We start from the raw sequence: 22,919 nt of genomic DNA, 5'->3' as shown, positions 1-22,919 counted from the left end.
AATCATAAAATATAAATAGAAAATCTTTTGATGGAGGCACACCAGAATCGGGCTGTATGTAACAAAGATGATCTGACGGACAATTTTTCTTACAAGTTTTACAGAAGACCTCACCACAGACATGACTTTTGGTGTAGATCTTGTAACAGGTCTTACACCTTTTGATTTTATCGCATACCGAACCAATATGAGCATTGAAACATGCCCCACCGTAGAAGTTTCGACCACATTGATCGCAGGGTAGTTTCACGCAATCTTTGGAATAAGCTGGTGAACGACGACAACCAAAACACGTACCACCACATCTGTGGTCGTTTTTGTTATTAAACGGCTGGTGGCACTCCTCACAATAATAAATACAACAAAAAGCAGCTGTCAAAGAGGTGATCACGTTGAAGTGTCCTTTGTGATACAAAAGATTTAATGCGGGACCATTAGTATTACCACAGAACATAACGTCACGACCCTTGCTGCCATAACAATACACCACAATTTTGTAATCTTTGAGGTATCCCTGAAACTGCTGAAGTTCGGGTATTCCAGCCCCTTCGGCAGGAATTGTTACGTTAGAGGCTTCAATCAGTTGATGGGCTCTTTGTCCTTGTTTTTTTCCAATATCTTGACGTACCTGCTTCCATTCTTGGTCCTTATCTACGTGAGCTTTAGCAACCACAAGAGCACGAGGTAAACAAAGGTTATCCTTGTTTTTAATAACAATAATTCCTCGTCGTTTCGAACACTCGTCGTTAAAGGAGTTATAATTATATCCCCGACCTTTTCCTGCGGGCATTTTTACCGTCGTAATACCCAAACAAAATGTCTCGGTATTGAGGCCAGCGCTATTACTCTGATATATGGAACTAATCTTATCCCATATATCATCAACGGTCACTTCACAGGCAGGCTTGAACCTCATCCAACCCTGACCTCTGGCAAAGCCTTTCGAGCAAAAGGTGAAACCGACCTGGTCGTGCGGCTGAATATTCTCAGTCCCCTTTAAAACCATTTCCTCAATGGCCTTTTTAACCCACCCCACAGGTTCCTCACTGTGCGGCACGGCCCTGATTTTAAATTCCAGAGTTCGTCCCTGGACCCCATATTTACGAATTTTCTTAAATGTATCTTTAGTAACTAAAAATTTGTTCATGTTTTCGTTATTAAAGGATAAAAAAATATTGACCAAATTAGACAATACTAGTTAATAAAAAAAAAATTCTAAAATTTAGAAACAAAACTCGAAAATATGTATACAATTTTCAAAAATTAAAAATTTTCAAAGTTTACCACTCACCAGAGCACACATCTGAACACTAGGAAATCTGAAACAGAATGAAGAACATACCTTAATGCCGGGTATTAAATATATGTTAGTCGGCCGGAAAACTGAACGGTATGATATTACACTCAAAAGTCCCCTGAAATGTGTAGATTTGTGCTTGTTCTTCCATAAGAATCAATGTAAAAGTGCTACATTTAACACATTTATTGAACTTGGTTACATATTTCCCCACTCATGCTATGAGATATACATGAATGTATCACTACTACCAACATAATACCGATACAGCAAGTACTACAAACACTTTACAATAAGTATAAATAGAAAATTTTAAATGTAAACACCTAAAAATCTTGATTATTCCCCACCACTTTCATTACTAACTGCAGTACCTCAGAAGTACAGAGGGGGTACCTCAGACGTACAGACGTCATCAGAGATATGCTAACAGAAGGCATAAACGACCACAGAGGGGTATCAGAGACATACAGACGTCATCACAGACACGCTTACAGAAGGCACAGACGACCACAGAGACGTACAGACGTCATCAGAGACACGCTAACAGAAGACACAGATGACCACAGAGTGGTACAGACGTCTTCAGAGACACGCTAACAGAAGACACAAACGACGACAGAGGAGTACAGACGCCATCAGAGATACACTAACAGAAAACACAGAGGGGTACAGACGTCATCAGAGACACGCTAACAGAAGATACAGGCGATCACAGAGGGTTACCTGAGACGTACAGGCGTCTACAGAGACACGCTAACAGAAGGTCACAGAGGTATAAATACAAGCATTTTAAAGTCGAGAAGTCATTTGTTAACATGTCTTCAAATAGAGCGGTTCAAGTAAACAAACTTGCGGCAATAGTGAGAGAAAAGTACAAAGCTCTTAGAAGAATGCAAGCTGATGAGAAAGAGGTTCTACAGACAACGTTTAAGCCAATAACTACGCCTCTTAAAGAAATAACCAATTATGTGAATGAAATTGATCCTAAACCAGATCTCAACGAAGATGACTCACACATTAATCAACCATCACAGATCAGTGACGACTAACCTCTACATATACAAACATCGTACAACCCTTATTTAGAAACATATACGCAAGATTTAGGGAATACTGACCAGATATTTGGCCCCAAGTATAACTGGGAGACGGGTGAATGGGAGTTTGGAAATCACACCATTGAGTTCGGTAAAGATAGCATTCAAATGGATTCACACATTTTTAAAGCTACACCTGGCCTGTACGACCTGATTTTCTCGAAGGAACCTACACAATATACTCTAGCCGATCAAGAAATTTACAAAACTCTTCTAGACGTATCAGGAGTACATAAGGATGGACGAGGGCGTCTACGCCACCAATCTCACACAGCAAAATACGAAAAAATTATTAAGCCAATGTATCTAGGAAAAAGAAGAAGAAGAACAAAGGCCTTACATGGTACCTCAAGAAATGCCGAAACACAAGAAGAAGATACATCAGGCATACAACAACAGTGTAAAAGAAGACATATATCACAGAAGGGTCAAGATACAAAAGATATGCAGATGCAAGGTTCAAAGAAAAACCGTGTTGATGTCCGCACAAGAACTGCTGAAAGAAGGGTTTGTGATATAGTAAAGCAGATACTTGACGAACTGGAAGAGATATGGTGTCTGTATAGCAAACATGGCGACCCGAACATGCTTGTGAAAGGCCTTGAAATTCTTTCAAAAGCCGACGCTTTAACCGGAAAAGAAGCAGCTGAAATTATAGAAGAACTGAGATACCTAGATATTATTGACTAATAACAGACACATACTTCAAGAAAACAAGAAATTTTAGAACAACCAAGTAAAACTTCAGAATTTAAGTTCATCTTAATAACAGATAACATATCCGACCTTCAAGAATGAATATACTAAAGTTCTGTGTTTTATACGTATTAATTTTTAACAAATAAAATATAGAATTTATTTAGCGTACCTTTTATTATATACATACCACGGTTGCACACGTCACTACCTTTAAAAGGAGCGATGACATCACCTATCCTAACTGGCTTTAACAGCCTCAATTATGAAAAATATTAGAAGTCACAGGTATTCATAGAGATTCTCGAGGATATTTGAGACATCAAGCATTCCAGGATAAATTTAATAAAATTATCAAACCTTTGTTTAAAAATGAACAACCACATCATCGAGGCCGATTTGAAAATGCGCAGAAAAAATGGTGTAAAAACGTCGTAATAGTAATGAACAATCAGCCAACAATTTAAACAGCGCACAGACATAGAATATGAGGCACTATCGTTTAACCGTTATGCCGTTAGATCTATGGATGAAAATGTTAAAATAAATCGGCTAGGACGTCTAGTTTTTAATTATTAACTTGTATTAATAGCTTTAATTATTACAATGTACTAGTATGACAAATAAAAAAAACGCATAGTGTTTTTATATACTAACCCAATGCAGCACTAAGATTGTCAATTGGTAGAAAACTATTCACACATAAACAGAGAGAAATAGAAAACAGTAATCCACAATTATTAAAGCAGAGCAGACGGGAAATTCTTTGGACGTATTATTTTAAAACTACATAGATAAAAGAAACACAAGTACATAGAAGGCATGCACACAAAAATGAGGAGAGAGAAAGAGAAGTCAAAGTTATTAAAGCAGAGTATACGTGAATTTTTTTTGCACGTAATTATGTTAAAAATACTTAAAACAACCGCAAGTACATAATACTAACACAAGAACTTATTTAAAAAATATTTAAAATATGAAACACAAGTACACAGTAAACACACATAAAATGTTTAACAAATGAACAACAAAAATCGCTTACCTTGATTCAATATTTATCACTGCACTGCGAACTTACTAGCGAAACGTTCAGATGCTAACTATAACTCGGATACAATTGGTTATACACAATTATTACTTTATACTTGTCAGAAACTCAATGAACTGACTATCCTCCGATTTCTATTTATATAGTAGGTTACTTTGCCGATGCATTATAATTTACATGTACTTGCAGGATTATTTGAAACGGCATTTGCATATTATTTCTACAATTTGTGGTTTTAATTTCCGTTTTTAACACGTATTGTGGAATGTGCTGTGTCATAATAATGAAATCGTATACTAAAAAATAAAATCGATGCTTTTTTTGCGGTCATTACCCTACATTGTTACTAATTTTTCACCGTCAGGTTAAAATGCAATATTAGACGACATGTGAATATTATTTCTAGAAGTTGCAGTTTTAATTTCCGTTATTGAAATTTGCAAGGTGTTTCTGGCGATGTTGCAAAAAATATAATCGTTGCTTTTTTGCGGTCATTGCCCTACATTCTTACCAATTCTGCATTATCATGTTACAAGTGTAATATGATATTGCTTCCGCTGACACATTCGTTTTGTGTGACTAATGAAATTATATTTAGTACTAGTATTAGATGTGGAATGAAGCTAGAATAATGAAATCGTATTTAATTTCTTCTTCTTTGTGTCAAGCCATCTGTCAATTCTTCTTCTTTTGGATGTGTCAATTCTTCTTCTTTTTTACGTTTGTCATGTTGTTGTCAATTGTTTTCTTCTTTTCGATTTATCAATTCTTCTTCCTCTTTTCGTTTGTCATGCTGCTGTCAATTCTTCTTCTTCTTTTCGTTTGTTACGTCCTCTTCTTCTTCTTCTTTTCGATTTGTCAATCATTCTTCATTGTGTTGAGCTATTGTCACGTCTTATTCTTTTCGTTTGTCATGCTGATGTCAATTCTTCTTCTTTTCGTTTGTTATGTTGTTGTCAATTCTTCTTCTTTTCGATTTATCAAGTTTTCTTCATTGTGCTGAGCTAATGTTACTTTTTCTTCTTCTCGTTTGTCAATTCTTCTTCTTTACGTTTATCATGTTGCCGTCAATTCTTCTTCTTTTCGATTTGTCAATTCTTCTTCATTGTGTTGAGCCATTGTCACTTCTTCTTTCCGTTTGTTAATTCTTCTTTTCGTTTGTCATGTTTCTGTCAATTCTTCTTCTTCCTCTTTTCGATTTGTCACTTCTTCTTTTCGTTTGTCAATTCTTCTTCGTCTCTTCGTTTGTCATATTGCTGTCAATTCTTTTTCGTCTTCTTTTGGATTTGTCATTTCTTCTTCATTGTGTCGAGCCATCGTCACGCAATGGTTGTTATGGCACTGTAAGATGCATGTTTTGTACGGATAAGCGAAAGTCAAAAGATAATGGACCATCAAATTAAAGGATTTTGAACGATCAATTACGTTGTGCTGACTGTCACATAAAACTGATAAATTGGTCACATATACATGAAATATTAATAGATTTATGTTATCCCAATTTAGGTTTTTTATTAACGCATAAGTGGGTAGATCAATGAAACAAGTTAATTTTTTAACATTTCTTTATTTCTACATTCATTTTATTATACACAATATTTCTATGGGCGACATCTAATACAGGATTAATAACTATGGCAGTTATATGTATACGATCTTGGAATCGCATTCGGTTTAGAGATTCAAAATTGTAGTCACTTTACGGTTTATAGATAACATATATTTTATTTAAATCTTCGTTAAACGTAACCTTCTTTGCTGCCTTCTCCATCTTTGTTGGGGGTCGAGCTTGATTTAGTCCATTTGGATAAAATTAATTAAGTATATAACGTATGTGTATGAACCAATGTTAAAAACGTGAAGATTCAAGTATAAAAAGATGATGATGTGAACCAAAACAAGTAATATATTTAGTAATAGAAATTTAATGTTGCTGTCATGTAGCTGAATATTTTGATTCTTCTCGATCACTGTGCTGCTGTTGTTTTGAAAGAAAATATGTTGTATTTTCTCTATAAATTTGCAACTAGGACTAAACTTTCTATGATCTTCAAGAATATTGTCATCTGGTTTCCACTTGTAAATTTCTACACCACAGTTGAAGCACCTAACAATATCTTCTGTTTGTAGATAGTAAAATCCACACGCAGCTAATTCTATTGCAGGTTTATTTCCCTTCCAGCTACCAAAAGTTGATAATCTTACATAAAAATTGCTCATCTCAGGCGTACAATCGTCAAGACACATTATGATTGACTAATGAAATATAACAAAAGTTTCTCTTTATGTATTGTCATTGTAAACTACACCATCCAGTATTTTAAAAACAATAAGTTTCATTAAGCGGGAAATGGTTTAGCCATACTGTAAGACTGCTCGTTAACTAAATCACAAAAAAGAATATTGAATATTAGACTTCTAATATTTTAATGGATGTTTTTAGGTTTGGTCATACTGTAAGAATGGGATACCCTCTTCGATTAATCATGTTCTATTTCTAGTAATACCTTACACGTTGCTGTATGTTATATCGTTTTCAGCGACACCTTGCCTTATTCATTCATGAATTGTTTCGATAGAGAGAGAGAGAGAGAAAGAAAGAGAGAGAGAGAGAGAGAGAGAGAGAGAGAAGAAGCGATATGCTGAAGAGTCTTTTACGATGACAGATAGGTGCTAGCTGGCTTGGACATAGTTAAAGGTTGTAGCCGGCAGGGGGCATGAGAAGGCAATGTGTTTGACTTTCTGACTACACCCTGTATATTTTAATTTGCGATAGACGAAATAAAGAGGCGGCCATCTTGGGGCTTTGTGACGTAGGTGGGCCTGGCTGTGTTCCCATTGGTTGTTGGCCGGGGCTTCGTTCTCATTGGTCGGTGGGTGGGGCTAAGTTCTCATTGGTCGATGGGTGGGGCTAAGTTCTCATTGGTCGGTGGGCTGGACTTTGATCTCATTGGTCCTTGGGCGATTCTGCGAGTGGGCGGGGCTTCGTTCTCATTGGTGGGTGGGCGGGGCTAAATTCTCATTGGCCGGTGGGCGTGGCTATGTTCCCATTGGTCGGTGGGCGTGGCTTGCGGTGCGTGGGCGGGGCTTGCGGTGACGTCAGATAAAAATTTTCCCACGCTCAAGTGACCCATACTCTGCTCCCTTCTCTCGCCACGGAGCTGTCCGCTTCTGGAGATTTTGCTTAGTCACGTCATGACCTACTTATTCCAAAATTTTGGTGCACTCGATCACGAGCGTCACAAAAAACCGCCACTTTCACCTCTTATAACTACGCTCGTACCCCGCTTAGCTGACCGCACGTGTGGGAAAGTCATGTACCCGATTAATCCAATATATTCCCGTATAGTTTGTCAATCTCGATCACGATCAAAATCCGCCTCCCACTCTTGGACTATAAAAATTTCAACTGCTATTTTACTACGAGGTTTGATTGCACTTTTAGAATAGATTATTTACGTTAAATTATTGATCCGTAATAGGCAAAATGTAAAGCCGCGTCCTCATTGAGTAGACTTTGTCGATCGATTCTGTCTATCGACACTGTCGACCGACAAATCGAAAAAGCTTTACATGTCCACAGCAGGTAGGCAGAATATTTGTCGACAGTCGAAACGAAAATGTGTGACGAAGTTGACGCCATTATTGTTTGTGTCGCATTTGTTATTATCACAACTAAAAAACATAAATCATCGCGTAAAAGAAGATTTTGGGTTCGACCAAGTCTTCAAAGTAGAAATCGGTATAGCGGTAGTAATCTGATGGAAGATTTGAAAAAGGATGATATCGATATATTGAACCTTGAATACAGATGTAACGGTGGTTTTAGAAAATTTTTTCCAATGACGGAAAGTGAATTTGAATATTTGTTGCAAAAAATCGGGCCAAAAATTTGTAAGCAAGACACCAATTATAGACCTGCCATTACGATTACGATTTTTATCTACTGGAGATTCGTGCCACTCACTGATGTATCTCTTCAAAATTTCAATACAAGTGATTTCTCAAATTATTCCGGCGGTCTGCGATGCCCTTATTGCCACATTACAAGACTACATAAAGGTAAGTAGAGTTTTACTAAAACTACATTCATACAAATTTGAAAGAGGTATATATCGATACATCAGTATCAGAGTGCACCAACTCAAAAAACATAGTTCTTCACAAATCAAATTCAACTTATTTTTTCTGGGAGCAAATAGTTTTAATCTGTTGTAAATGGTCCATTTGTTTTGCAAATAGAACAAAAATTTGGAGTTAGATGTTTATTTTATGGTTCTTTTAGATGATAATTTTTGATTAATTTTTTTTTAAGAAATCAGACTTTTTTTTTTAATTGGTGCACTATGAAACTGTCGATACATGATTTTTTAACATGTATAGGGTATTTGTATGGAAATCATATAAAATTATGTAAGTATTTTTTTCTTATTAAATCATTATTGTTTCCTCGTTATAAAAAAATATAATAAAATCAAAATAATTCTGAATTGTCACTTTCTTCAGCAGCGGCAGCTGTGGCAGAAGTTGGTAAGTTCTGGAAAAACTCACAGTGAATTCTGGGCATTGCACCGGAGGAACAGAGGGACAACAAATAACATTTTTTAAGTGGTGGCACTCCAGGAGGTTTATTGGAGAGGATGAGAGATGGTTCTTCATAAGCCACGCTCGTTCTGTTTTATCGAATATTTATGACATTATAATTTTCGTCACAATAAGACTTTTTTTACATTATTTTGTGTGGCTGGTTTTTCTCAACTCTTAGAATTTTTATTTCGCTCCATTTTATTTTGTCTCCGGCTTCATTTATATTAAAAAATTTTCGAATTTTTTGTAAATTTTTACTTTAAATCACTTCGGCAATTTCTTCTTAGTGTACCAGGCCGTCCAGTTTTCTTCTTCTCTTCTTCTTCTTTTTGTATAGACATGACTCTGTCTGTGTTTTCAATGTGCCTCTAGTAAGTTGCAGCTTTCGTGGTCTTCCCACTGTTCGTCTTCCTATTGGGGAACCGTCTCTCGCTGTCCTGACTACTATATTTGTTGTCATTCGGCTTATGTGGTCATTCCATTCTATTCTTCTGTTTCTTACCCAGTTATTAACGTTATCCACCTTGCATCTCCGTCGTATATCTATACTTCTAGCTCTGTCCCATAGAGTCTTACCATCGATTTTTCGAATGGTTTTCATCTCCGTTGTTTCGAGCAATCTTTTTGTCCTCTCTGTGTCGAGTCGTGTTTCTGCCGCGTATATCATTATTGGTCTGATGATTGTTTTGTAAATTCTGCCTTTCATTTCTTTTCCGATATTTTTATCGGAAGTTTTCCTAGTCAGGCTAATTATTATCGGTACCATTTGCGATAAAATATAGAGCAGGTTTCCTTTTAGGTCTTTTTTTCTTTTTCTTTGAGGGCATGCATCGCATCACCCCTATTTTGAGTATGTCCAACTACTAAGCATTTGTGGGTTATGCTTTTTATTGCTAAGTTTTGACAGCAACTTAAAAACAAGCAAGCAATGAACTTGTTTTTGTTTTGGCCCAGACAATTATTGGAGTAAAATATGTGCTTATATTGAGGTCTCATGGTTCTTTGGATACTGTCAAACACACGTACTTATTTTATTAACACCTGCTTGCGATACGTTCGTGCCACAAAAAACTATAGCCATGTTTGTGAGAAATATCAAATATAGTGAAGTTGCGACATGATAGTCGTCTCATGTAAAAAGAAAATCACTCTGATCTCCATTTGGTAGTGATAATAATACAACTTGGAGATGAAAGCAACAAGTTACAGTACTGTCATCTTCCTTTGAAACCTTGATATCCAACTCCTTCTCTAACCGAATCTGATTTCTTTTTGTGATACGTGCATCATACTTAAGTTGTTGTAATACTTTTTACAACACTGGCCTTTTTTCGCTAAAAAAAGGCATATTAAATTCCCTGTTGACAAACTTGGTGTAATAATGGAGTTTTACGGGAATTTTCAGTTCTCCTCTACATTTTTCTTGGTACAGTCTGTACATGGTGATTAAGTTTAGAGATTTTTTTTCTTGCTCCGCAATAATGAGAGTCAATTACTGGAAAATATTTAATGTGGGACCTCACGAATTCTTTTTCATCATCTAGCACCCTTGGTCGCCCAACATTTTTTTTTCACCCGCGATTGTCATTCTGTACAAACCCTAGCTCTGTTTTTTTAATGGTGTGCATACTTTTTCATTATTATACTATTCGAAATGTTCAAAGTGCTCATAAAGAAAACTTTACATACTCTAATTTTTTCATTTCACATCTTAAAGTAATAAGCTCTATTTTCGCCCCTTCTTTCTTATAGTGATATTTTGGCTTAACCGGCATTACATTGTTAACTATAAAATCTCGCGGCCTATTTAAATCACCAAGACCCCAGTAGTTAACAGTTCTTCTCTTTCTGTATCACTAAATTTTTAGAACATTTAATTTAGCAACGGTCAGTGCAAGCAGCTTTCACAAACCATTTTGAGTTAGTAGCTGACAACAGTTCTACCGATCAAGTTTCATTATGCACTAACTCGAAGTGATGCGGTATGAAACTACGACGTTGTAAAAAAAATATTCGATTCTGCATGTTGACAAGTCAAAATTTTTACAATGGTGTTGGAATTTTGAAATGGTGTAATTTGAAACTGATAAATAAACATATTTTAACCATTTCCTTATACTTATCTCAATATTGAAAAATTTTGAGTTGGTGCAGTCTGATACTGATGTGTCGATATGTATTATCAAATTTTATTTAAAACGAAACTTACAAAACGCACCATAGTAGTAAAATGATGTGAAACGGACATTGTAGTTGTTGACTGAAATGATCTATGGCTTTGTCAACTTCAGTACCTGATTGTGCCGGAGTTGAGGAGTTAGTAAAAGGAGAACATGAAGAATGCTCTGTGGATGGTGCGGTACTAAAGTCGTTATTGAACCAACAGGATACTGCTGGCGCTGAGGCTGAGGATAATATTTCCGTGGTGGCTGTTGTCCTACTGGATAGTTTTACTTGCCCAATTTTCCTTCAAACAGAATTGTGCTTATCATGTGTTGCACTGTAGTTTGAGCATAAGCGGTAGGCAAATTTCGTAATGTAACAGTAACTTCTTCTCCAAATATGCTAAAGACATCCTTTTTATTTCTTTCCGAAAACACTTGTGTCATCATGTTGTATACATCATTAACCATTGGGTCATCACGTTTCTTTTTCTTGGATGACGCATGGTCAAGATTTGGTGATTTGAACTGTTTTTTAGCAATTGTGTTTTGCTTTGTGCATTCAACTTTTTCGACATTTCTAGCATTTCCATTATTACATTCTGCTAGATTGGTTTCTATTTCATCATTTGTGGGAATAAAATCTTGACTATTTTCATCATTTTCAGTGATGTCATTCACGTCACTTGTATCTTCCAAAGCATCTACTTCGTTGAAACCTGTAATCAAGAGTATTTATATTAGATTAATTAGAAATTAAATAGGTTAGATAATAACAATAAATAGTTCTTTTTATTTCAGATGCCTAAAACCGAGGCAGAATTGAAAGCTATTGCAGAGGACTATTAAAATCGTTGAAACTTTCCAAACTGTGTCGGAGCTATGGACGGAAAACACATAGCATTACAAGCCTCAATAAATAGAGGCAGTGAATTTTTTTAATTACAAAGGATTCTTCAGTAGTGTTTTATTTGCCGTAGTCGATAAAAATTATAATTTTATTTATGCCAATGCGGGATGCCAAGGGCGCATTTCTGATAGTGGTGTATTTATTATCATTGCATTCAATAAATATCTTGAAGAGAATACAATGCATTTGCCTGCGGAAAATCTGCTTCCAAAGAGTGATATAAACAGCCCATTCATTTTTGTGGCAGATGATGCATTTCCTCTGTCAACAAACATAATGAAACCTTATGCAGGGGTTCACCCTAAAGGTTCTAGTGAAAGAGTATTTAATTATCGTGTAAGCAGGGCTAGGATATTATCTGAAAATGTTTTTGACTTAATATCTAGCATATTTAGGGTATTTCGCAAACCAACGCTGTTAGAACCGACTACTGCCTCTAAGGTAATCTTAACAGCATGTTATCTGCACATTTTTTTAAAAAAAGTGCATCCAAGAATATTTACAATCCTCCTGTAACATACGATGCTGACTGTTCTGACACCACAGACTTGATTCCAGGAGCTTGGAGAAGTGAAGTTTGTAATCAACCTCCATTAATAAACTTGCCAAAACTACCCAGAAAAAGTGCACTGCGTGCTCTACATGTAAGAAACGTGTTAAAATACTATTTTATGACACCGGAAGGAGAATTACCTTGGCAATACTTAAAGTGATAAAATGTGTCATGTATTAATATAATAATACAATGTATTATGGAACCTAATAAAAAAGAAATTGTAGGTGTAAAATATATTTAATTTATATATACCTCTGAATCCAACGTCTCTCTGGTCTTATTTTTGTCACGTAAGAATCTTTCATAACAAACCATTTACTTTTGTACACATCCTCCGTGTCACTGCCAGATTTATTGCCATCCTTTGTTTTTTTTATTTCTCTTGCTAACTGACTTTGATGATTTTTTTATTTTTTGTTCTACCACTTGCTTTTCTATATTAAATTCACTGGCAATTCCCATCAAAGCATCGTGCCTCATGTTTCGGTCTTTATAATATTTGCTTCTAGTGTTTCATAGATTTGTTTTTAATTTGTATGCTTCAATAAATGCCATCACTTTTTCTTTTTCCCATTCCATTTTGCCGAGAAGTACAAAACACGCGAATGAGACCACGCCGCTCGCACACTGAATTATTTTTATCAATGTCGAAGGTCGAATGCTAGAGCTCCACACTTCAGATTCGACTCGACTACCCTTTGATTTTACCGACAGTGCGTGGGAAACCAGTTGACAGGTCGAACGACACCTTTTGTCGATCGACAAAGTCGATTGGCGCGTACACACTCAGTCGACAGTGTCGATAGACAGAGTCTATCGACAATGTCGACTCAATGAGGACGCGGCTTAAGAGTGAAATGATGTGTGATATTGTAACGTTTGCTCCACGTTGGGTGCCGAATTTGTAAGATATTAGTAGATACATTTTGTTCCAGATATGTCTGTCCCAGAGGTACTTGCGAAGAAAGTATGTACACTCCTCCTCAGTGTAGCGGCGGCAAAGACTGCGCTGTATTACTTGCACCTGGGTTCAATTCCAGTAAATTTCTGATAGAACAAGTCAACGAAATCGGAGCATTTGTAAAAGTTTTATGGCTCGGCAAAGGCCTAAAACCAACAATACGACTTTTAAACGAGTATTTCCTACAGCAAAGGAGCCAACAGAGCTATATGTTTTTCTATTGGTATCCTGGAGAACTGGTCATTGACGAAAAGCAGTTTATTACGGTTAAATTCAAGAACAACGAATTATACAACTTCACTAATAATATGGTGAACGGTTATAAATACGAAATGCATCGATTGGTCAAAATGGTTTGGTCGAAGCTAGAAGAAGATGCTAATCCTCTCTTTTTGGGCGTAAGACATTTCAAATTAAGAGAAGAAGACTATACTTTCTTATTGAATTTAACGGAAAATAATTTCGGGAATGAAAATCAAATAGCTTGTAAATGGATGAAAGAAAATCAAGATGTTTGGAAGGAGTGGAAAGTTATCCTAACCAAACCGACTATTAACATTGGAGGAATCTTCCCAATGACATCCACGGCATTCAATGGAATAGGTATAGCCCAAGGAGCCAAGGCGGCTGTTGAATTTATTAACAAAAATTCAAGTCTTTTGAAAGACTACAATCTAAGCCTGTTGCTATTCGATGGAAAATGCCAACCAGACTCCGTCATGACACACTTTTTAGAGATGATAGTAAATCAAAAAACCTACGTTAATCTGGTTGGTGTTCTTGGACCCGCTTGCACAGAAACTATCGAACCAATAGCAGCTGTGTCAAAACAGTACCATGTTTTGATCGTTTCCTACAGCGCAGAAGGAGCTAGCTTCTCGGACAGAAAAAAATATCCTTATTTCTTCAGAACCATCGGAGAAAACCAACATTATAAGCATGTTTATTTGGCTTTATTTAAACACTTCGGCTGGAAACGAGTTGCTGCTCTAACTGAAGATGGACAGAAGTACACTGAATATATCTCCTTAATGAGCGATGATTTGGAGAAGAATCAGATCAGTTTTATTGCGAATAAGAAGTTTCCTCGAGGCAGAACTACCGAAGAAATGAAATTGGTAAGTTAATTGTTTAATATAACAATGAAACACTGAAAACTTTTGTTTTCAATATTTCCACAAAATTTATTATAAAATAATATCACTACAGCTGTTTCGGCAGAGTGCCTTTCTAAAATGATGTCTTTTTTACTATGCGTCTACACTTAAAAGTTTCTGATTGAATATGTTGAGGAGTGGGGAGCTGTTTATCTCAATTTAGTCATTTAGAGTTGTATCTGTAGGTATTTTTTAAATTTATTAATTTCCATAAATTCTAATAAAAAAAAGCCTTTATTTTGAATATGAAGAATTTGATACTGTTCATTAAAAGAATGATTATGATCTAGAAGTTGAAGTGCGTACGTAGAATCGGTTTTTCTATTATTGAAAGCTCTTTTGTGTTCTGCTACGCGTTTGTCAAAGGTTCTGCCAGTTTGACCAGTTTATTGTTAGATAATATGAATTTCCATCAAGTAACGCTCGAATCCATCAATTATTTAATTGTGTAACTTAATTTTTTAACTGTTTCGCGGTATATTTTATTCAATCACTTACAACATGTTTCCGATATGGAGGTAAAATCTTTGCCTATCTGAGGATGCTAAGTCGGGCATAGTTCCTGAATGATAGAGTCTTACTTTATATATTTAAAGACTTTATAACTATAACGAAAGTCACACCAAAAACGAAAACTCAAAAAGGTTCTCAAATCTGTGAATGTCTATCGCAGAAACTAAGAAGAAACTTAATAGCATATTACGTAATAAATTAAGCCTCTTAATAGTTTGTTTGGACCGTTAAGAGTAAACAGTAGCGATCAACAGGTAGCAACAAAATATAACTTCGGGAGATAGTATCATAAACTTTGGCAACAGTGGTAATCTTTGACATTATCTAAGATTAATATTTTGACAATATCATAGTCGCGCTAAATGGAAGTAATAGAAAACGATTTTATTATTAATAAATAGATATTTATAAAAATAAACCAAAATAAGTGAAAATTTTATGTTAACCCATTAACGCCCAAGTTTTTTTTATTTAAAAATCTTTACTTTTAGGGTTGATTTGATGAAAATGTTAATGTTTTTTTAAAAAAATTATATGGTGTTACCATATGGTAACGCTGGGCGCTTATGGAATTTTTACTATCGTTGAAACCAAAATTTTTAATTTTTTTAAAATATTTATTTGAGAATATTTTCAAGGTTTGGTGTGGTATCCTATTAAACAATTAACACACAAACCAACGTTGCATTTTTTACACATTGTTCGTACAGATGTTGTACATCTGTCTCCAGCACCTCGCCTTCTACTGCTTGATGTAACAAATGGTCGAAGCGATCAAAACGAAGATCTGGCAAGTTCTGTCTATGTAGACTAGGTCTTCCTGTATATAAGGGATGACTTCCATATCTTGCGAGAAGAACTTGGGCCAATTCTCTCCTAAACGATAGCAAGGATATATTTTTTTTACTTTTTTTTTTATATAAATGCCATGAATTATGGACTGCAACATCCAACAACCATGTTACAATTTGCCAGTACCATTTTTTACTGCAAATTGCTACTCGGTAGGTTGAAACACCTTGATCCATCCAGTCGGTACACACCATATTTTGTTGTATTCAGCAATATAGTGAGACCGACTTACTTGAATGTGGCCTTTTTCTTCATGAGAAAATCTTTTTACTGTGCCCAATGCTGAACCACCACAACTCTTAGATGCTATTGTAACAACAGAGTTATCTTTCGTCGCACCAATAACACTATCGCTTCTGCTAATAAAAATCCACGACTGAAAAAAATAAGATTATGACTCCGTAAGCGCCCACCGCAACCATATGGTAACGGCGTACTTTGACTATTCCTACCGAATTCGCTACATTTAATTGTTGATAAAATACAACAATTTATAATAAGTTGGCGTATAATAAACTTAGTTTTTTTTAAATTATGCAAATATAGTTACTAGAAGACTATCAAAAATTGCTTACGCAAAACGGACGTCCATCTTTTTCTATAAATTTAAACCACACTGTCATATGATTATCTCTCGACGGTTGAGAAAAGGCTAAAATACGAATCCGTTACGTTTTATGGGTGCCTGAAGTATTCCTAGAAATGATAGTTCTCAAAATATGTGGCTGACTAATTCCATGGGCATACCGCAGAATTTTTAAAAAGCATGTGTTTTACGTTACCATATGGTAACGCTGGGCGCTAATGGGTTAAGATAGGTATTTAGAAAGGTATTTGCATGAAATATCTAATAATAAAACAATAATAAATAATCATTTTTTGTTGTGAAGCATAAGTGAAAATTTCGATTTTCGCATAATTTTGGCACGGTTTATAATGGACTTTTTCTTGGAAGGTTTCACTTTATTTTTCGTTTGATTTACTTTTTCCATTTTGTTAAACTATTGATAATATTTTTAGAATAAAAAATCCTCCTAAAACTTTATATACTCGCATTAGAATTCGAAATATTTTTACGTAAAATATACTTACCTACCTACATATAACTAAAACTCACAATTAACAGCAATCTATTCTTTCAAAGAAGCCAACAACTTATACAACAACAAATATATAATGAATTAACTATCAATAAACACTACTTTCCTATGAAACAACAATAACAAATTCTTAAATTAACACATTACTGCACTGAACAGATATCGATAAAGATGACAGAACAGATTAGAGAAAATCTGACGCAGGTTTGTCAAAATGACAGTGATAATTTCTCTATGTTGCCTATTTAGTTATAATATTGTTACGTTTTTTAGGAAATATTACGCGAATTGACTTTTAATTATTATTAAATAAATAAAAGACTTACTTGAAATTGTTTATTTATAACACTTACAATTAACACTTATTTAACAACAATATCTAATTTATTTTACACTTTCTAACATTTAATTTATTTACAAATACGACTTATCTACTTTACAAATACATACATTTCAGCAACCCGATCAAACAATAAAACAATATATCGCGTCGAATATATTAACTGACTGACTGCCTGCTGCTTAAAAATCATCCGCTTATATAGATTCGGCTCTGCTTCGATAACATTTGGAAGGCCTGAGGCGGGTCCACGTCTATCATGGGGGAAACTTCTGGATTAGCGGAGACAATACTCGTCGATGACGTGTCGCTGTTGTTTGTTGACTACTAGGGGCAGGGCCGGCCTCAGTTAGAAATTCGTCACATTGCCCCCTCCTTAAAAGATGGTTCCTCCTGGAACCTTGTCAGGACTGGAACTGGATGCTGGTATCGGCAACTGGACCCTCTTTTACAACTCCCAGTTGTATAAAAGTGACAGGGGACGGTCTTCTTTCCGCACCAGTAACTATGCGGATTGCAACAGACTAACACCTGGACCTCGGTGTCTTAAAAAAATTTCTTCTACCATATTTCGGATAACTCTCCAGTCTAATTGGCTGCATTCTAACTTTGGTATGGCTAACTTTTGCACGTCGGACTCCAACACGTGCTCTCTCAATTGAATTAATGCATCCCATACATCTTGGTAGGTAGGTTGGTCACGGACAGTGTCTTTTGTTACCAGATAGAATAGGTAACGTGATGCATCTTGGAGTTTCAATGCTTTGCCAGGAGCTGGCAGTTGGCATTGAAGTTCTGCAACTCGACCAAACTTCCTTCGGAAGGCGGATGCCAACCCTCGTGCGTCTTTGATACTGGCCGGGATGGTATGGGCCAGCGAATAGTCATCGGGAAGTGCGAGAAGATCTCGCTTTTCTTCAGTGGTAACACCATGTCTTGCTTTACCGGTACCTCCGTAGGCACCCATGAACTCTTCAAAGGTAAGGTCAGGTATTCCTCGAATTTGGTTGACTTCCACTTCTTCATCTACGTCGTGGTCTCCCTCGTACGGCGCCAACCGGTTATGGTGGACTATCATCGGCTTTCCCCTAGGAATCTTGCTTATTCGGTAGATAACGTCATTGATTTTCTTGACAATGAGGTACGGACCTTCCCAGAACTGCTGCAACTTGGGAGAACAACCTGTTCGCTTCTTTGGATTATAAAGCCAGACTTTGTCGTTCTCCTTGAAACATCCCCTCTCGGCTTGGGTATCGTATCGTTTCTTCATTCGGTCGCTAGCGATCTGAAGATTAGAACGGACCAACTCATGTATATCGTCCATTCTTCTTCGTAATTCATTCACGTAATCCTCACCAGCAACATCTTCTCCAGGTCGACATCCAAACTCTAGATCACAGGGTAGACGCATCTCACGTCCAAATAGGACTTTTGCTGGTGTTTGGCCAGTTGATTCATTAACAGCAGATCTATAGGCCATTGCGAAGAACGGAAGGTACTGGTCCCAGTCTCGTTGATGATTGGACACCATCTTTGTCAAATACTTGCCAACTGTCCTATTCATACGCTCCACCATTCCATCCGATTGCGGGTGATAGGCCGTGGTTCTTGTCTTCTTCATGCCTAGTTTATCACAAATTCCTTGAAATAGATCGCTCTCAAAGTTCCTTCCTTGGTCACTATGGATCTCCAGAGGTACTCCAAATCGGCTGATGCAGTCTTTGATTAACACATCTGCAATAGTGGCGGCCTTCTGGTCTGGAATTGCGAAGATCTCCACCCACTTCCATTGTGAAGTAATCCATTACCACCAACATGTATTTGCATCCATTGTCACTTTCTGGAAATGGCCCGGCAATATCCAAAGCTATTCTTTCAAACGGACTTCCAACATTGTACTGTCTCATAGGAGCCTTTCTTTTCCGGTAGGGTCCGTTACTTGTAGCACAGGTAGTACATTTCTTACACCAGTCCTTCACATCGTCGGAACTATTCATCCAATAAAATCGTTCCCGAATTCTCTGAAGGGTTTTCTTTACACCAAAATGCCCTCCTGATGGACTGTCGTGTAACTGACGAAGTACTTCGGCTATTCTGCTCTTTGGAATCACCAACTGTGTTCTCCTCACTGAACCATCATCATTTTCTATTACTCGTTTGAGCAAGCTGTCTTCCAAGATAAATGAGTCCCACTGGGCCCAATACGTCTTAACTACTGAGCCTAGGCTTGATATTTCTTGCCAAGATGGTCGACGATTTTCTTCTTTCCATTTTCGAATCTTCTGTAAAACTGGATCTTTTTCTTGTTCTTCCTTGATCTTGGTAGGCGTCCACTCGTCGTTGACCACTGTTGTTCTTAGTGCTGCTGCTTCCTTTGACTCTGTTTTGTTGCAATGGGAACATTCTGCTGGACACGGTCTTCTAGATAGAGAATCAGCGTTCCTGTGGCTAACTCCGGCCCGATGCTCGATCTTGAAATCATATTCTTGAAGTCGTTCAATCCATCTGGCTATCTGACCCTCTGGATTCTTAAACTGCATTAACCATTTAAGGGCGGCATGGTCGGTTCGGATTAGAAACTTCCTTCCGTAGAGGTATTGATAGAAGTGTTCCACTGATTTTACTACTGCTAGAAGTTCTCTTCTCGTGACGCAATAATTTCGTTCAGGTTTTGAAAGCACTTTACTAAAATATCCAAGGACTCGTTCCTGTCCTCCTTGGATCTGCGACAGCACTCCTCCAATTCCCACATTGCTTGCATCCGTATCTAAGATGAACTCTCCTTCTGGCAGTGGATACCCTAATATTGGCGCTGTAATTAAATGCCTCTTCAAAGTTTCAAAGGCCGTTTGGCAGTCTCCATCCCAGCAATAATCCCTTGCTTCCTCTGTAAGTCGCGTTAATGGCTTAGCAATATCTGCAAACTTCTTAATGAATCTCCGGTAGTAAGTACATAGTCCCAGAAAACTTCTCACTTGATGTTTATCAGTTGGTTCAGGCCATTCCTTAATGGAATCGATTTTTCCTTTATCCACGGTCACTCCTTCTTTGCTGACTATATGACCTAAATAATTGACTTTTCTTTGAAATAACTGGCATTTCTTGGGATTTAACATTAACTGGGCAGCTTTAAGTCGATTAAAGACGTCTTCTAAATTCTTCAGGTGGTCTTCAAACGTCTCTCCCAAAACGATTATGTCGTCTAAATACACCAGGCACGTTTTCCAAGATAACCCTCTCAACACATTTTCCATAAGCCTCTCAAATGTCGCAGGAGCGTTACAGAGTCCAAACGGCATAACGTTGAATTCCCATAATCCAGATCCTGTCGTAAAGGCCGTCTTCTCTTTGTCCACTGGATCCATTTCTACCTGCCAATATCCAGACTTCAAGTCCAACGTAGAAAACAATTTACTTCCAGCTAATGTGTCCAACGTGTCGTCGATCCGAGGCAGAGGATAACTATCGTTCTTGGTAACATTGTTCAACAAACGGTAGTCCACACAGAACCTCGTAGTTCCATCTTTCTTCTTGACCAGGACCACCGGAGAGACCCATGGGCTCGTAGAAGTTTCTATCACCCCGTCTTTCTTCATTTCTTGAACAATCCTTTCAGCTTCCTCTCTCTTCGCCTGTGGTAATCGTCGAGCTGATTGACGAATTGGCCTAGCGGTACCAGTGTCAATTTTATGTTTGACAACTGTCGTTCTTCCTGTCTTTCCTCCTTTCGGTACGAATATGTCACGATATTGCCTAAGAAATTCCCTTAATTTCCTTTTCTCCACTTGATTCAGATATTGGCCTGCAACTGCAACCATTTGGTCGAACTTGTCGTTGAAATTATCTGATGTTGTTGTCTGACGGATTATGGACGTCACGGGTACACAAGTTCCTACTTTTGTCTCCTTCTTGATGGTCACCGGGTAGTCATTGACATTAATCAATCTCACGGGAATTTCTTTAGCAGAAGTAACCAATTCCTTTCCAATTATGATCCCTCGGCCAACCTCCTCGTCGTGGTTCCATGGCTCCATCATAACAGGTGTTCCTTCTTCTACAGTTCCCTGTAGCCGCGCTACGATGATCGTTTCACTCCTCGCAGGCACAACTGTATCTTCTTTAATGGCTGCTAGCACAGTTCTGTCATCATGTGGATGAAGAAATACCTCCTCGTTGCCAACTTTGATTACCCTATTCTTAAAATCCAATTGAAATCCATGCAAATTCATTACGTCCATTCCTAATATAACATCTTCTTCGATGTCTGCAACTATGACAGTATGGACGAACTTTTCTGCTCCAATCCCTAATTGTATCTGGATTTCTCCATGGGTGTTGGCGTTTTCACCTGTGGCAGTCCGCAGTCGCAACCTCGTTGGTAAGAGTTTCTTACGGCTGTTTAAAACTGACGGTCGTATAATGGTCCTGGTCGCTCCGGTATCCACCAACAATGTGTACTTTTTACCATTTATTTCTCCATCTACATATACACTATCTTCACGACATTTCAAAGAAGCTATTAGTATGAGATGGTCTTTAGAGTAGTTCTGAGTCGAGGCTGCCCCCCTAGGGTCTGTGCGCTCTCTTATTTCCTGCTGGCGAGTTTCTTGATTTGCGTTCTTCCTTAACCTCCGTGCGTGCCCCTTTTCACCACAATTGCAGCAATTCATGGTCTTCGTTTTCTTCGATGTAAAGCCTTTCATCATATTTACCAGCTGGTCAAGTTTGTCTTCATCCTCTTCTTCTTTCACAGTTCGAACTGCACTGTACTCACCAGAGGCCTGCGTAGCTGATTCGAACTCGAGGGCCGCGGACAATACATCGACCAACGTCTTGTGACGAGCTAATCGCAGTGTTCTTTGCATTTCATGATCACGAAGGCCATCAATAAATGTTTGAACAGCAACTTTTCCATCATGTCTTCGGGAGCTGTTGGATATGCATATCGTACCAACCTGGCAATATCGACCTCGTATTCTTGAAGAGCTTCATCTTTCTTTTGTCTTCGATTTTTAAACTGCGACTGATAGACATGCTCTAAATGTTCGTGCCCGTATCGCATATTCAGTCTCTTTTTAAGCTGCTCGAAGTCATCTGTCTCCTCTACGGCTATGGTCTGGAGGACATCCAAAGCGTCGCCTCGAAGAGCAATAGTGAGGTTTACAGCTTTTTCTTTTTCGGACCATCCGTTCGCTTCTGGCCGCAGATTCGAACTGTTTCATGTAGTTGTTCCATGATGACTTTCCGTCGAAATTTGGCACCTTAACACGAGCATGACCTACACTCCCTTCAACTATCGACCGTGGCTCCAATTTGTATTTGGTTTCATCATCTTTAATGTCTGTTAAGATGGGTTCATCCCTTTGTCTGCTTTTTCCGTTTCCTCCATTTTCTTTTCTAATTCCTTGATCTTTTCCTCAAAAGTAGATTTTATGGACGATATCTTGTCGTCAAAATCCAAAGTGACTTTAGAGATCTTGTCAGTCATCTTGCTCTTCAAGGGATGAAATATCACCCGAAACTTTCAAATATCATTAGAAACTCTATGTTCTAACGATGTAATGTCTGTCGAGACTTTGTTCTCTAGCGATGTAATGTCTGTCGATACTTTCAAAACATCCGAGGAAACTTGGGAGATTT

General features: G+C 37.4%; 1 protein-coding gene across 4 annotated transcripts in view; it reads left to right on the top strand.

Moving 5' to 3' along the window:
* Positions 1-22,919, top strand: part of LOC114344933 (uncharacterized) — a 1,261,996-nt gene that overhangs the window by 469,591 nt on the left and 769,486 nt on the right. For all 4 annotated transcript variants that reach the window (XM_050658192.1, XM_050658190.1, XM_050658191.1 and 1 more), the window contains one exon: positions 13,292-14,435. In XM_050658192.1, the coding sequence (XP_050514149.1) occupies positions 13,292-14,435 (1,144 nt within the window). The remainder of the gene's footprint in view (positions 1-13,291; positions 14,436-22,919) is intronic.

Source organism: Diabrotica virgifera, chromosome 8 (assembly GCF_917563875.1).
Source record: "Diabrotica virgifera virgifera chromosome 8, PGI_DIABVI_V3a".
Taxonomy (NCBI): Eukaryota; Metazoa; Arthropoda; class Insecta; order Coleoptera; family Chrysomelidae; genus Diabrotica; species Diabrotica virgifera.
The sequence above is the reverse complement of the archived record's forward strand: the minus strand, read 5'-3'. Positions and strand labels throughout refer to the sequence as shown.